Genomic DNA, 17235 nt, shown 5'->3' on the forward strand with positions numbered 1-17235 from the left:
TCAATTGCATATTATTTTATTTTATACTTATAATAATTATTTAATACACAAAACATACTAATTTCGGATAAAAAGTTTAATACGACTCCACAATATAAATGAGTTAGAAACTCACGTATTTTACAAGAAAACTCGATACTAAAACCTAAACAACGTTATACAAGAGATTGAGATAAATAACTCAGTACGTAATCATATTTGTAAATTATTAAACTGCTAGCAATAATTCTCAGCTTTAGTAAGAAAATATTGACATTTTTTGAGTATGAAGATTACTTTTCCCATCTTCAAGGAAAACACCCAATTTTTAAAAAGCAATTTAAAACGTTCATATAAAATTAAAGAATACTACATTATAAGTTCAAATAAACACTACGAAATTAATTTAAAGAAAGAGTAAAAAGCAAGCGTATTCGATTAACATGGACTTTCATCTGATTCACACGAATAGTTTAAGAGCCTGGTGCCATCTTCCTTCCAAGGTTGATCCCATACAGTTGCTTTACAAATCATTGGAGCCTGAAGGATAAAATAATGCTTATTACTAAATAAATAAAACTCTGCAACACAGAAGTAATTTTATAAAAGGTATTTAATTCCGTACAATAATAGAAGCAAACTTTAGTAATAAGTAAAATTCAACGACAATTAAATTAAACAAAAGCTAAATAAAATTCGATCAGCAAATAGGCAGAATTTACTCTCTTCAATATAGAGAATTTCGCAGAACTTATTTAGCATTTTCATTTCATTCCTAAAATTTTGTGCTTTTACTTTTCATTTCATAGCACTAAGATGAGACTTATTTCCTATTCATAAATATATGTAATATCATACGTGCATGCAATGTTGATTGCTTATAAAGTACATGGTAAAATATATCTAATAACTTACATTTTAATGTTTAAAGCAATGTCTTTATCAATAAATTGAAAAGAAATCAAAAAAAACTTTTTAAACCACTTAAAACACAGTTACAATAGCCTTATTTGTTACATATAATTTGAGATTATCAATAAAATGCATTATAAACTAATTATTAGAAGCAAAACTTAGTAAATATCATTAGGTATGTAAATAAAAATACCTGTACAAATACCAACATCTGAAAGGATAGATGTTTTCAAGATATGAAAATTTTCAGTATTGTGCTTTAAGAATTACTTTTAAACTCTAAACGTTGAAGAAACTGAAGTATATAAAGGACAGGGACAGGGAAAAGTGGACGGAGCACCAGAACTTCGTCAGTGACTTTTACAGGTGTTGCCCCGCCGCACTACTGTACCCCGCTGGGCTTTTAGTTGGCCCGCATCGGATGCTAGCCTACCAAGACATTTACATAGTAATTTTACATCAATACTAGATTTACGTATTGAATATACAATTACAAAGACACAGTATACAATTATTACAAAGAGATTGACCTATTAACAAAAGTTGGATTATGGCAGATTAATATAACATAATTACTTCGAATATGCGTACAAACTTTCATTTTACATTGTACTTCATACAAACAATGTATTTACATTAGTATATCTAGTTATATCGAATTACAATAAACATCTTTTTAAAAAACTAATTGGGAAATATTTTTTTTTCCATCTTATTTTACTTAGTTGAATTACTAAGGCGAAATATCTTATTAATACATTTCCTTTCATTTTTTAACTTGTTACACACAACTGCATCAGCACTGAAGTCTTACATTATTATTTTTGTATATTAATGTATCATAAACACAGAAAATATATATTATAAGATCGCGTAGTACTTACATTTACACTAATAAATCTAATAGAGTCGTATATTATTTTTTTAATTAATGATTTAATTATTACAAGATTTTTCCCACTCATGTCCTAAAAGTATATAAAGGACAGTTTAATCGATTTTTAGTACGCTCAAACAATGTTTCAAAAAATGTTTAAAGTTTTGATAATGAAATTCAAACATGTACACCTGGCGCGTACTATTTTATTAGCATGGGAATAAGCTCAGCTTTCTGAGTCCAACACTGCAGAACTATTTGTTGGAAAAAACAAACTGATTTATTAAAATTTAATTATGTAAATAGTTATAAATGATTATTCATTTTATTATAAAACAGCAACATATTATTATCAAAGCATTATTTATTTCATTCGTGAAAGTGGAAGAGGAAATATTTTACAGCACTGTGTTCTAGTATACCCAAATAACTCCAGTGGTTTTAAAACCAGAAAACTGTGCAGGACATGAAAGATATGAATTTAAGTTGAATTTGATGCTCTTCAAAACACTGCCATCAGTTTTGAGATGTGAAACTCGTATACTATCACCTTTGTGTTTGTTGTTTTCAGACAAGTGACTTATCTCTGACAGTAATATCAGAAGAAAACCACGAAATATATCGGAGCAAGGAGAGCAGGATTGCGCTTGTCGTGGCATGAGCCTTGAGCATCATACAGGCGACAGTATGACTGCTCAGTTCCGCCCCCAAATTTGGTAAACAGCATTTCGGGTCCATGAGTCTCCCACCCTCTTTCCCTATTACAAACCTCTCGAGAGGACTTTCAGCTCGCCGCATATTTAGAGTTCCCATATGCCACAGAAACAGTGTACATTTAGAAACATCCATGCCTTCTCCGAGATTCGAACACGGGCCCTTCGGCATGGCAGGCATCGCTAGTCACTAACCCGGCTAGGTGGCACATTATCATCTTCATACATGGCACTGTCTTCGGTTACACTTATGAAAAATGGGTTGGACTTTATTCTCCAGAATACATTAGCAGTCTCTGGCAGTGATAAAGGACTGTTCAGCATAATCAGTGTTGCTAAATGTTTATATGATATTGCTGTCCACACCGGCTTCAATCTACCTCTTTGCTTCATTCAAGGCACAAGATCTGGACTGTCTTCGAATCATACTGTCATATACTATCGAGATAGTATACTTCTAAATTTTTCCACACACTCTACGCAATATATAATATACATTAAAATAATTTTAAAACGCGTGAATAAATTTTAAAAATAAACCTTTATTTTTCTTAGCCTTATAAAAACCAACTATTTGAAATTACACTGATATGTGAAATTTGGATAACTGCAAAAATAAAGACAAAATTTCTGTTCTAGAAAGAAATTTACTAGAATTATCTTAGCGGAGTGGGTGTTATGCAGATTCAAGAATCATATTTTTCAAACGTTTCATGACATGTAACAACAATCTGATCTTTTTTCTACTTTAAATCAACATAATCTGAAAGTTTTGATTTAGTTATAACTACACTGACTACCAATAAGTATTTGGACACCTGTGATAGAAAAAAAACTAACTTTATTCAAAATCAATAGTTGGTAGAGCCTCCACGAGAGGTAATTACAGCGTGGATCCTCCAGGGCATACTTTCCACAAGTCTTTGTATGACAGCTAGTGGTATTTTCTTCCACTCGGCTTGGAGAAGACATAGAAGTTCCTTCACCGATTTAGCACGGGTAGTGCACCCCTGAATTCGGCGATGCAACTCGTCCCAGAGGTTCTCGATAGGGTTCAGGTCTGGACTCTGGGCAGGCGAGTCCATTAGTGAACTCCATTGGCACCAAACCAAGCCTTGGTTAACGTCGAAACATGACTATTGGCATTGTCGTCCTGAAAGTAACAGGGGTCCAACCCGTAAAACTGCCACAACGTAGGAAGCACATTGTCATCCAAAATAGTGCAGTAGGTATCGGAGTTGAGCTTACCATGAATGGGGACCAAGGGTCCCAGCCCATACCAGGAGAAACACCCCCAGACCATAATTCCACCTCCGCCGAACTTCACTGTTGGCACAATGAATTCTGGCAGGAGACGGTTCTCCAGGTAGACGCCAGACCCAGACCCTGCCATCCGAACGGTAAAGGGTGAAACTTGATTCGTCACTCCAAAGAACCCGTTTCCACTGATTTACGCTCCCATTTCGATGTGCTTTGCACCCCATTAACCGAGCAGCGTGGTTGGACTTTGTGATCAAAGGCTTATGGGCAGCAGCACGACCATGAAAACCAAGGAGATGTGCTTCCTTATGGATGGCATTCATTGAAACAATACTCCCGGATGTCTGTTAAACTCCTCGCGGATGAGGGCCATCGGTTGGGTGCGGTTCTTCCAAATTTCTCTGGACAGCACTCGTCGGTCTCTATCTCCCAGTTTCGTTGGTCTGCCGACTCGGGGCACATTCCGACAATCACCGTTCACCTTCCACTTCTTAATCACATAGGCCACTATCGATTTTGGGTACTTCAGATCGCTAGATATGTCTCTTAAGGATCGGCCACATTTGTGATACCCGATAATTATACCTTTCTCGAAATCAGAGAGCTTCGAACTGCGAGGCATCTTGCATGCGACTAAAGCCGATGCTGTTTCCTACACGATATATACCGGCGGAGTCCGTGGCGTACCTTGGGACCGCAGATATCGTCATTTGCATAGGTGTTCAAATACTTATTGGTAGTCAGTGTATGTTTTTGATTAGAAAAGTAGTTTTACTTGCAAAAGAAACATTTCACTCTTGCATATAAAAACGCTGAGGAGAATTGAAAAATGTATACATTAATTTTTTAATTTAAGGATTTATTTAAACGCACTGAAAAGATGAAAAAAATTATTTTATTTTTTGCTAAATGTGACTACTTTTAATAACGGATATTTAAATGCAAACCGTCAGACAGGAATTATATTAACTGAAGCTAATCATTATTATATATGCTTTTCAACATATGTAAGAATGGCCATATAACTGTTATTGAATAATGTAATTGTAGCTGTAACTTTGACTGCTTGTTGGGCCAGCTAGATCAGTAATGACGAACTTATAACATGCACGCCATAAGTGACACGCGAACTCATTTTGCATGACGCGCACCAAAAATGAATAGTCGACTTGAAAACAAAATTGCAAAATACAAAAATATTTGTCTCTTGCCAACGGCCTCGTCATTGTTAATATGTTCTGGGCTTGTACGATCATGGTAGAAGAATGCTTTCGATCGCCATGTTCGTTAAGAGTGACAGACAACGGTATTGTTGCTATTGTTGTCGCTTATCCCAGTTCCGATATCGATTAGTTGCATCAGATCAGGCCTCTGAATAGACCCTCCTGTGTCATCAGGCCTCTCCTGTGAGATCAGAGCAAGTCCATGAAATTCATTGTGGCAAAGAGGCAAGACTGCGTCTGTTCTTTGCAGGAGCCTTAAGCATCATACAGGTGGCATTATGACTTGGCCAGTTCAGTTCCCAGTTTTGAAGGAGCGCACACCGGGGAAAACGGGTATTCAAAGTGCTCCTATACCGCACAGACACTACACATTTACAAACACCCATGCCTTCTAAGGGATTCAAACACGGGTCCTTTGGTACAGCAGTCAGCGTCGCTAACCACTATCTCGGTTGGGCTGCGAGAGAATGTCATACAGTGCTCCATGAGATATTCTGCGTCTGGGATAGTTGATTACATCAGATTCCTTCGACTTGTTACCTAACTTAATTCCTCTTCACTTATACCAGCAGTCAGTCTTCAACACTGCATAAAATTACTAGGTGAGAAACCCATTAACCTTACATTTTTGTGTATTTTTCCGAGTATGTGCTTTTACTTCTTCGCGTCAGAAAGATTATTGTAGTCGTGAAAAAAAATCCCCTTGTGGTATTTTTGCAGTTCTTTACGTTTCAAAATTCCTATATTACGAAAACAAGTTTTCGCATTCCCATCAGTCGTCTGTTGGCTCAAAAATTATTAGATCAAAAACTACTTGTTCTGATGTATACAACGACGAGTATCTTAAAAAAATTCCTTTCTACTTATTTTCCCTTTAACTTTGAAACATTTTTTATTTTATCTTCGAAAATATCGACTTAGGTGAAAAAGGTTAAGAATAATTTTTTATAGATCGTTTCAATGTCTAGATATTTAGTTCCTCAGGAACGTTTAAAAAAAAACCCTCATAAATTCCGAAATAAAAAGGCGAATTAAACTGATAAAAACTAGTTAGCTTTTTTTTTTTTTTTTTTTTTTTTCTGTAGTTCTAAACTGCTTTCGCAGATTTTGTTTTCACTTCTTAAGTAATTTCAGTGAGAATCCAAACGTTAAAAGACTAAAAATGTTGTGTAATATTTTTGCAACAGTATAACTTAACCTCCATGATTTATATTTATTTATTTACTTTTGAATTCCTATGGTCAAGAATTCAAAAAACAAAAAAGCAAGATAATATGTTGAAAGTGGAAGTAGCAGTAGCCGACCATTTCAAGATATCTGAACCGAAATGTACGGGATTCTTCACAGAAACAATTCATCATTATGCATACCGTGTAATGAAACAATAGTGTGGAATGTAAAGGCACATTTTGAAACTAATCATTGTAAACTAATGAAAACAGTAAAGATGAAAGGAAGGAATACCGTTTAAAGATATCTCTATTGCTAGAATAAATGAATTAAACTGAAAACTGCAAAGTTTTGGCAAAGGTATTGACGTTATGTTTGGATACGTCAATTTTTTTTTTTTCTTTTTTTTTTTTAAATAAAAACTTTTAAGCGAGATAGTAGAAACTAATAAGTATTTTTCTCAAGTAGAAAAATATTTCGAAAGGCCATTAAAATGATTAAATATCCGGATGAGTAGTTTACAAGTGCTTTATAATTAAAGGATTTCCAATGGATGCAGACTGACGATTTAGAGATACAACTCGCAGATTTTCAAGATAGCATCTGGACACATGTGTTTGTCACCTTAAGATCGAAACTTCTAAATCAGAAACGAAATCGTTGCACTACGAACAAGAAATTTTAAGTGCACGGACCAGATCATCGGTTACAGCCGAAAACATCGCGGACGAAAACGTCGCGAAGAAAACAACGCTAGGCGAAAACGTCGTGCTACAAAACATCGTGGGAGAAAACATCGCATTCCTAAAACATCGTGGTACAAAACATTGTCGTCGAAAATAAAGCGGTTCAAAACTTCGCAGTTTAAAAACATCGTTGTCGAAAATAACGTGGTAAAAAATAAAGTATCTGCAAATCATGGCATGACGATAACATCGCAGACATGCTTTTTTAGGCTTTAATAACTGTAAATGGATATTCTCATAATAATTTGTGAGCGCAAGATGGAAAGAAGGATAATTTTTACTTTCATATTTTTTATTAGCTAATAAATTTTTGCTGAGAAAATAAGAAGGAAACTTAAGCATAGAAAATTAATGCAACTTATAGCACTCAATAGAATTTTAAACCGACATAGTTAACTAACAAAGGCCATTAATAAATCATTTTTATAAAGTTTTTACTGGTAATTTTTCATGAAAAGTATAATCTATATAAGTTGCATTTAATTTTCTATGCTTAAGTTTCCTTCTTACTTTTTCAGCAAAAATTTATTAGTCAATAAAAAAATGTGAAAGTAAAAATTATTCTTCTTTTCATCTTGCGCTCAAAAATCCTTATGGGATCCATTTACAATTATTAAAACCTGAAAAAAGCATGTCTGCGATGTTATCGTCATGCGATGATTTGTAGATACCTTATTTTTTACCACGATATTTTCGATGACGATGTTTTTAAACTGCGAAGTTTTGAACCGCTCTATTTTCGACCACGGTGTTTTGTACCACGATGTTTAAGAACTGCGATGTTTTCTCCCATGATGTTTTGTAGCACGACGTTTTCGCCTTGCGTTGTTTTCTCCGCGACGTTTTCTTCCGCGATGTTATCGGCGGACACCGGACACCATATGATTTCCACGAACGGCCTATTAAATTATGCGCATTTTTTGCTGCACTTGATTAAAGCTTATTTCCTTGAATTTCATTAGAGACTAGGTGTACCCGCCCGGCGTTGCCCGTGCATTTAGAAAATGCAGATAAGTGAATAGCGCAGGAATAGTAGTGTAGGACATGTAGACTGTCTCTCTCTCTTCCCCCCCCCACAAGCTACAAAAAAGAAATGAATTGTAATTCATCGATTTAATGTATCGTCAAAACAGCAAACTAACGCTAGAATAAAGAAATCAATTGTTACAATCGAACGTTATTTGAAAACAAATAATAATATCAGTGAGTCAAAAAAACCGTGATTAATTAATTATAAATAATTTTTTTAAAATTTTTCTAATTCAAAAATCGAAAATCGAGCTTCGAGGTCTGGTGGCCAGCCCCTTTGTGCTTCCGTATAAAAAATTCCAGGTCCCTGCGTGCGATAGATTTGGCTGGAGAGCTCGGTCAGACAGACAGACAGACAGACACATTACACTTGCTTTTATTATTATAGATATATTCCTCATTCATTCAATTTCCTTGAATTTCATTAGAGATATATTCCTCATTCATTCAATTTCCTTGAATTTCATTAGAGATATATTCCTCATTCATTCAATTTCATTAAAATTTGTAAAATACAGAAAAGCCTAAAACAGTTTAAAAACACAATAAAGGGGGATGTTTTCGTTGAAATGTGATACCCTAAATTTTTCGCGATTACAATATTTCCTTTACTTCGTACAAAGAAGTAAAAGTAAATATTTAAAAATAAAAATTAAAAAAATCAGAAATGTAACTTTTCTTAGTTAGGGCTGAAAATATCAAAATACTATGAATGTATGACACAGCAAAATGTTGCGAGTGTGTGAACATGTGACACTACTCCAGAGTTCAGTTAGGGTTTTTTTTTTTCGAATTTTGACACGCCGAACTCAAAAGTTTCGCCATCACTGAGCTGGACAGTCGACATGATGAATAAGGAGATGATGGCGATGAAACAACGTTATTTAAATCTCTTTTATGCATAAAAATAAATTTAGTTTAGTTAGTATCTTCTGTGCGATGATGATACTAAATAGTTATATTTTTCTCCATACATGTGATTTCTGCGTTATTACTTCTGTTGTTGCTTAACCTTTAATTCATGCTGCAATACAATTCTTGTATGTGTGCCCCATGACATTATTTTTAAATATATATGACTAAGAATATTGTGATAGTTAAACATTACTGCATTTGAATAAAATGACGCAACTTCGAAAAAGAATATTATTCTGTCATCGCAAATACGCATGTCTGAGAAATCTGAAGAAAAGCGGCTCAATAGAAGTATCAAAATTCTATACTATTAAAATCTGAAGCTCTGTTTGTTTGTGGTATCATCTCCTGGAGTTGTCGCCTAGACGGTATAGGGGTTAGGGGAGCGAAGTGGCACCGAAGGGCCCGGGTTCGAATCCCAGATAAGACATGGATGTTTGTAAATGCATAGTGACCGTGCGGAATGAGGGCACTCTAAATACGTGACGAGCCGAAAGTCTTCTCATGTCCTCTCATTCCAAAAATTCGTGAGAAGGTTATCTTGGTACGACTTAACCAATCGAGATATTAATTGAAAACTCTCAAAAACGCTAACTTTTGCACTCGTTTTTGAGTGACAACAGTGACTGGCGCACTGGATATAAAAATGCTTTATTTCAAAAGCTGTTGCCACGGTTCGCTTTCAAATAGTGAAGTTTGTTCAGCAGAAATTTGTAAGTTTTGCAAAATAGGAAGTAAAAATAGCATTGACAAATGTTAAACATATTATTATTACAAAAAGTCATATTCTGACGTCGAAGAAAGTAGGTGATTGCATTTGACGTCATTGTATGTCAACAATTTTTCGTTATCAGCATTTTAACTAAATAGTTGCTGCTGACAATTTTTTTTTTTTTTTGTTTTTGTTTCAGGTTAGTATAATTGACATGATATGTTACTGCCACATTAACTCTTTGATTAATATTAAGGAAAATATGTTTTATTCGATTAAATTTAAATCATGACGTCACACCTGAAATATCAAAATTTTTTGTTTTCCTGGTTTGGCAATAAAAAAAATTATTATTATTATTTGGAAAGAATGAACTGATTTCAATCATATTGAAATATTTTTATACATTTGCTTTTCAGGGGTACTCAGAACTTATAAATTTTGCTTTGGCTGCAGCTCATTCACCTGGCGGGCTTGTCCGCTAGTTAATTATAAAATTTGAACCCCTTCCGGTAAAAAGTAGGGGCACCAAATTAAATAAAATCATGTATTAAGGAAATCAAGTTTCAAGAAAATCACAAATAAATAAATAACAGTAAGAATAATGACTTCATACTCACTTCACAATTTTTAAACTCGCAGTTACTCAAATCTACGTCATTATTACCCTTTTCACATTCCGTAGCACCTATTCTCATTTTAAACATGTATTTCATTCCAGATACAACCTGAAACACAGAATTATGAGCTGGAAAATAGCGTAATGAATTAAAGGCGTTTTGCAGAAGCATAAATATTTCATATTTTCAAAAGTGCATGGAAATTAGAAAAATAATTAATTTGTAATCTATTCAACTACTGCAACTAACTACATTTCACAAAACTTCTCTTGAAATTCTCAAATTTTTTCCATCTGAAAAGTTACTCAAAATAAAATTTTCACATAGAATTTCTTAATTATATAACTTGATCAGTTATTATAAAATATATTATTTTTTACAAAATAAAAAAATAGAAACTAAGTTTCTTTTTATTGTTTACATGTGTGCTATATTTCAAACTTTAATTTGGAAGTCCTAAGATTTGTCAAATTTCACAACACTTTAACAACTTTTACATTTATAAAGCTAATTAGAAAATATTTTTCATCCGTAAAACTTTTTTAATACTATTACATTATCAAAATAACAAGTTTCTTCTTATATTTCTTTCTTAATTTAATTCAGAAGCATTTATTTTGTTCGCAAATGCGACAGAAAGCAACTTTTACTGATGATTTAGAAAGATTACGCATTTGAATATAAAAGTTTTTTACATAATCTGCTACTTGGTTTATTTCGTGTTTTATCATGTTTTGATATGCCAGGTTGAAAAGCTATATGTAATGATTTTATGATTTCTTTCGACGTAATAATATTATTACAAGCTTAAACTCCTTTTTAAAAGTGTCTCAACTGAGGTGTTTCAGTTCTCAGCTGGTATAAATTAAGTACGTTTTTGCAGTTTTCCCGCCTTTTCGTTTAATATTTGCAATCCTGTCAAAAAATAAAAATCGTCTGTTATCTCAATTCGACGCTTTTATATAAACCTGATAGTATATCAATTTCTTACAAGAATAGAGACCAATCTTCAGTGCGCATTTCTCAAGGCTGTAAGCCAACGACAGCAGAGTTGTAAATTCGCTGAATACTAGTACTTCGAACTAGGTTCAAATCCCTGTGAACGAATTGGTTGCATGAAAGAATTCGGGTTTTCTTCATACTTAAATGTGAATATCATCCAGTTTCCTTTAAAAATGGTTTTTCTCGGAGATATCTGTTCCCTTAGACTCGAGGGAAAAGTTTGCTTCGAGGTTCACACCTTCACTGTCCAGCCAAAAAGTGTTCAAAGATCTGCGCTGTGTGGTGCTAACAGTCTCTGTGTTATATGATACACACAAAGAGAAAAATCTTTCATAATTATAAATTTAAAATACCAAAGGATTTTGAAGAGTGAAAAATGTTTCCGCAAATTTTAGTATGATGGCACGTTCAAGAAAAGCTGTCAAATTAAAGACAATTGAAAAAACACCTATCTTACTTCCTATGAAACGTTTTCCCAAAACTGCTGAAATATAGACTTGATAAACCTAGCCATAAAATAAAACTTACTACTTAAGCACTGTAACCTTTTTCCGGATTTTTTAAAAAGTAATTGCGCAATTCTGTACTGCATCAAAAAATACAAAAAATTCCTTTTTAAAATCTGCACATTATTCTGCATAAAAAATTTAGTTTTACGTCAAAAATGTTTTCTACGTCAAAGTTTCAGTACATTATGGGATAGTTTATTATTTGTTACTATTTAAAAAAAAACTCATATCTGCTTAAAATTAATCAAATAAAACCTCACATCTGCTTAAAATTATTTAAATAAAACCTCACATCTGCTTAAAATTAATCAAATAAAACCCCACATCTGCTTAAAATTAATCAAATAAAACCTCACATCTGCTTAAAATTAATCAAATAAAACCGCACATCTGCTTAAAATTAATCAAACAAAACCGCACATCTGCTTAAAATTAATCAGATAAAATATCACATCTGCTCAAAATTAATCAGATAAAATATCACATCTGCTCAAAATTAATCAGATAAACATTTAGATTTAATCTATCTAAAAATTAACACTTTCAATGTTAGTTCCGTAAATATCCATATTTTACTTCTTTAAAAACCCAATTTTGGAAACGAATATTCAATTCCCTGTTTAATGATGACCAACAGATGTTTGATTAGATGCTACATCTGAACAAGAATAATTCGTTTTACGTAGGGTTTCCAGATGTTACAGTTTTTCGAGACAATTCGGTTTTTGAGTAGCACATTCTCTGCCCCGAAATAATACTTTCGGGACATCAGTTTATCCCTATCTTCCTTTCTCTGAAGAAAATTTGCGAGATGGAATAGAAAACGAGCTAGACCTTCCGTTCCGCATATTTAGTTGGAAAAATGTTTAGTCTTCCCAAATTTTAACCTTGCTGGAAATTATTTTCTTTATGGGTCTGACGGCCCCTCTTCTGTGACAATGTTGAGTTCCTTGTTCACGATTAGCCGTCTGACTTGATTTAATACTTTAAAACATTCGTCTCGTGAAATGTTTACGTCACTTTTGTCGACCGTTTATCCATTTTGTCCATCGTTTCACTCGGACAGAAAACTTGGAAGAATTCCCTCGTTATCATGAAATGTGAGCCAAATAACGTAGTAGACGGGAGTGTAACGCGTTTATATTTGTTAGTGGCAATCGTTGCTTATTATGTACATTAATTGAAAGCAGGCCTTTCAAACTTTATATTTAATAAAATTCTGCGTAACACAAGATTATGCTTGATATATTCCAGAGGATTTATGGAAATATTGCAGGAAACTTCCATGTCTTCTAATCGCACTTTAGAATACATGGAATATCCCATAGTCAGCCGAATTTATTATATCAAGAATATTCCCAATGATATATAAAGAATAGCTTTTACATATACTAAGAATGTTCTAGGAATTTAAGCTATAAACAGAAATCAAATCTCTTACATTTTCAGCATCTTAAGATTTTCTTTAGACTAGTATAAGAAAACTAATCACAATCCACTCTTTTTCTAGTCTTAGTATGGTTTTCTAAGAATATATGAAAGTTTTTTTTTCAAATAATAATACAGAAGAATATTACCATAAAAATGCCAAGAATATTTCAGATATATTCACCCAGTAGGTTACAAGAATATTTCAAGATAGATTATGCTTGGAACATTCTACGACTCTTTGAAAATCGTAAATAAATACTTCCTGGGGATATTTCCGGAATATTTCAGCTCACTAGCGAAAAGTTTAAAAGTTGTAAATATTTGAATTTACATGTTCGGCAGGTGTCCCAGTTTGGCCAATCAGAAAAAAAAGGCAATTTGAGTCAGACTCCGATTCTGGTGATAATCGGATTGGTTGCATGAGAATTTAGTCTTTCTCGCTATGCGAAATGTTAATAAGCATCAGTTTCCTTTGAAAACCCTCCGCGAACATATCCTTCTGATAAAATACATATCCAGTGAAGGCTTTACTATAATAACAAACTTCGTAAAGCGTTCTAAGTAAGGCATCGTTTTCCTATTTCTTGAAAACTGATATTTGCATTGAATATACATTTCGTTGAACATCATCCCAAGTTTTGATTGAATTCATTGAATATCCGAAGAATACTTTATTTATTGCAAGAAACAATGATTGTTTCATAAAATATACAATACTCTACATCACAATGTTTAAAATGGGAAAAACAACAAATAGTAATTTTTGTATGAAGATTCATTATTACAGGAGCTGGAATGATTCCAGAGATTTCTTCACATTCATATTTTGTATAACAACGTTCTCAGTTACTTTAAAAGTCTACCACGTACTTTAAGGCAAGGTACTTTAAAAACTTTATTTATGTATCACATCGTAATTAATTGCCTAAATCTTAGATGCCATAATATCGCGGATACAATTTGCAAATGTTTACTTTATTAAAAAAAATTATTAATATGCATTCATGTTATTCCAAATTTAATTTGAAATAAGCGAAAATTGAAAAAAGCATCTATTTCAGTACGATTACTCCTAAAATTATATATATACAACACTTAATAACAGATGTATAAAACAGTTAAAATTTTACCTGTTTCTGAGAGGAAAGAACTTCCATTAATTTCATATGAAATAAAGAATCTAATTTTTCCGAAATTTTTGCAACAGCAAACTCAGCGTATTTCTGAGTGCTAGCAGAATTTGCGGTATCTGCTCTGCTCCAACCACCAGTCATCACAGCAGCTAATCCAACAGAGAGACCAGCTACAAAAATTATTACAATCGACTTCATTTTGTGAAAGAAAGCGCAAATACTTGGTCCTCTGCAAGATTTTATTAAATTCACACCATTTCACCGTGAAATGAAATCACTGACTCATGACACGATAGGTGTTTAAATAGTCCTTCCCAGTTTGTCAACAACTGACGAAAGAACGAACGAATTGCGCAGCTGCGGTTAAGATTATCTCTCTTGCCAACAGGTTTTATTAGCAAAAAAGAAACTGCCTGCCGTATGTGGAAATGATGAAAACTATAAAACTTAACTGCCTAGTGTCTGAAGAGCGTTTGGATAAATTTATTTTTCTTTTTCTTTTCCTTTTTATTATTATTATTATTATTATTATTATTATTATTATTATTTTTGGTATCTTCGTATCAAACAGTAAAGTTAAGCATTATTTGGAAATCCCACTACCATAATATGGAAACTTCCTTAAAGAATTTTTAACATTTATTATATTTATTCACAAACGCGAATTTAGCTGAAAGGAACAAACCCTTATATAGGAATCCCATTTATATAAATTCTTACTAATAAAACAATAAATAATGTTATTTAAATACAAACAGTAACAATAACTGTGTAACAGAAGAGTTTCTGGTATAACGAAAAACATGTATGATTAATTAAATCCACGATTCTCTGAGGAATCGAATAAGTTAACATTTCATACTGTAACTGGCTACAGTATGAAATGCATGAAAATGAGAATGGGAGAATTAAAATGTAGAGAATAAATCCAACTTTTAAGTTGTATATACATTTTGAGAATTGGCTATAAGATTAAGCAGACATTAAACTAAATTACTTAATAAATAAATAATATTCAATAACGATTAAACAAAGGGTGGAATAATTAAAATATAACTCAAACTTTGTGCAGCAATCAGCAGTAAAGTTAACAAAACAAATAAACTCTTGAAAGTAGAGAATAAATCCAACAACAAGTTGTATATACATTTTTGAGACTTCCAAATACGAGTAAACAAACATTAAACGAAATAAAATAATAAATAAATAATATTAAACAAAGATTAAACGAAAGCGAGTCAATTAAAATATAACTCAGACTTTGTGCAAAAATGAGCAGTAAGTGTAACAAAACAAATCAATTCATTTTACATCATAGATATAGTAATATAGAGGAGCACCGTTTACAAGTTTCCCGTTTATATGTCTTTTACAATTATACGTCGTTTCATCTTGATCATGATTCAATCCTATGTACTTTAATAGTAAAATATTCTTTTCATATGTCGCATAATTTCGATTATATGTCGATTTTTGTTACTTTACTGCATTGGTTTTACATTTCGCAGTCCCACCGTTCACATATTTTTCTCAGAAATGGGGATAAGAAAAGAAAACAAAGCCATAAGCCATCACAGTCTGGTACAGGAGTTGAAAACATGTTCCTACATACAGGGCCGGCCCTAGGCGGTGGGCAAGGCGGTAAAACCAATTGAACTACCCCAACTATATATATATCTTATATATATCTTCATACTGCTTGAATCTAGAAAATAAAGGAATATTAAAATAAAATTAAATACAATCGGAATTGCCATGCTTCAAGCCATTCTTATATTTTGAGATGCAGAAAATATTCTTATATTTTGAGAACAGAAAAGCTTCTAAGTTCTGGGGGATAGAGAGTATTTGTGTAGTCGACCGTGTGACGCAAAATGAAAAATGCACTCCCGCCGCTGACAGGATTTAATAAGCTTTTTAACCTCTAAAAAAAGGGAATCGGATTTAAACAAATGCTTTATTTATGCAACAACGTCCGTCAGGTCCATTTGGATTGTGATAATGATACAGTTTATGAAACATTTTCAGTGTGGTTGGATGTGAAAATTGTTTTTTAGAGGTTAAGTCGGTGTTACTGTGGTAGACGGTTGCACGAATTTTGGCGTTTTTTCTTTTGGCGAGTAATACGACTTATTGTAAACCCACTGCTGGATAAGTTATTTATGGTAACCGATACTTTGTTGTCATTTTATTTAAAAAATAATGCGTTTGATTATGCATAAATTCCGTGTTTTAAATATTATATGGCTTTTAAATATTAAAAATCAATTTAATTTTGCATTTTTATTTGAAATAAAAATTTTATTGTTTATGATATTTTATGAAATTTTATATTGTGGATGATGTAATCATTGACGTCACCTTAAGTAATTAGTTTTAATATCTATAAATTTAATCTAATGTTTTAAACATTATTTATGGCTGTTAAATATTAAAGTACAGTTTAATTTTGCATTTTTTTTGAAAAATTATTTTATTATTTATGATTATTTAGATAATTTTAATTTTAGGCGTGATGTAATCAGCTTTCTGATTGGTTATAGAATATTTGTGCATTAACGAGCTGTAATCACCTCCTTGATTGGTTACTGAAAATTTGTGCATTACCGCGCCATTTTAAAATTTAATTCATATCTTCGAATTCCTTCAAAGATGTCTGTTTCAAAGATGAATGTTGTTATAGGTAAGTACCAAGAATTATTGGTATCGGAATCAAAAAATTGTCCTTTGTACTTCAGGTAGGGGCGGTTAAAGGATCTTCGAAATCTTAAAAACAATACCTATTACTGGAGGGTTTTTTTTTAATTTTTTGTTATTTTTAAACTTCATGATCCATTAATTTGACTCTAAATTGCTTTATCTATTTATAATTTTTTTTTAATTTTTTTATTCCTGCCCTTGATATTACATTTTCAAATTTTTTTCATTGATATCTAAATTATGATTTCGATTTTTTTGTGGTATTGTGGTTTTTATTGTGAATAACCTGTCGTAACCTGTG

The 17235-nt window shown here is 32.5% G+C and overlaps 1 protein-coding gene across 1 annotated transcript; it reads right to left on the reverse strand.

Moving 5' to 3' along the window:
• Positions 1-14517, reverse strand: LOC118184125 (cystatin-1-like). Its single transcript, XM_035353775.2, has 3 exons — positions 14232-14517; positions 10160-10267; positions 1-519 (listed from the first exon to the last, which is right to left on the reverse strand). Exons 1-3 carry the CDS (start codon positions 14430-14432, stop codon positions 418-420), a joined length of 411 nt encoding a protein of 136 aa, XP_035209666.1. The 5' UTR covers positions 14433-14517; the 3' UTR covers positions 1-417.
• Positions 14518-17235: the final 2718 nt, after the last annotated feature.

Source organism: Stegodyphus dumicola, chromosome 12 (genome assembly GCF_044657685.1).
Source record: "Stegodyphus dumicola isolate Sdum_Otavi_A_Nest chromosome 12, ASM4465768v1".
Lineage (NCBI taxonomy): Eukaryota > Metazoa > Arthropoda > Arachnida > Araneae > Eresidae > Stegodyphus > Stegodyphus dumicola.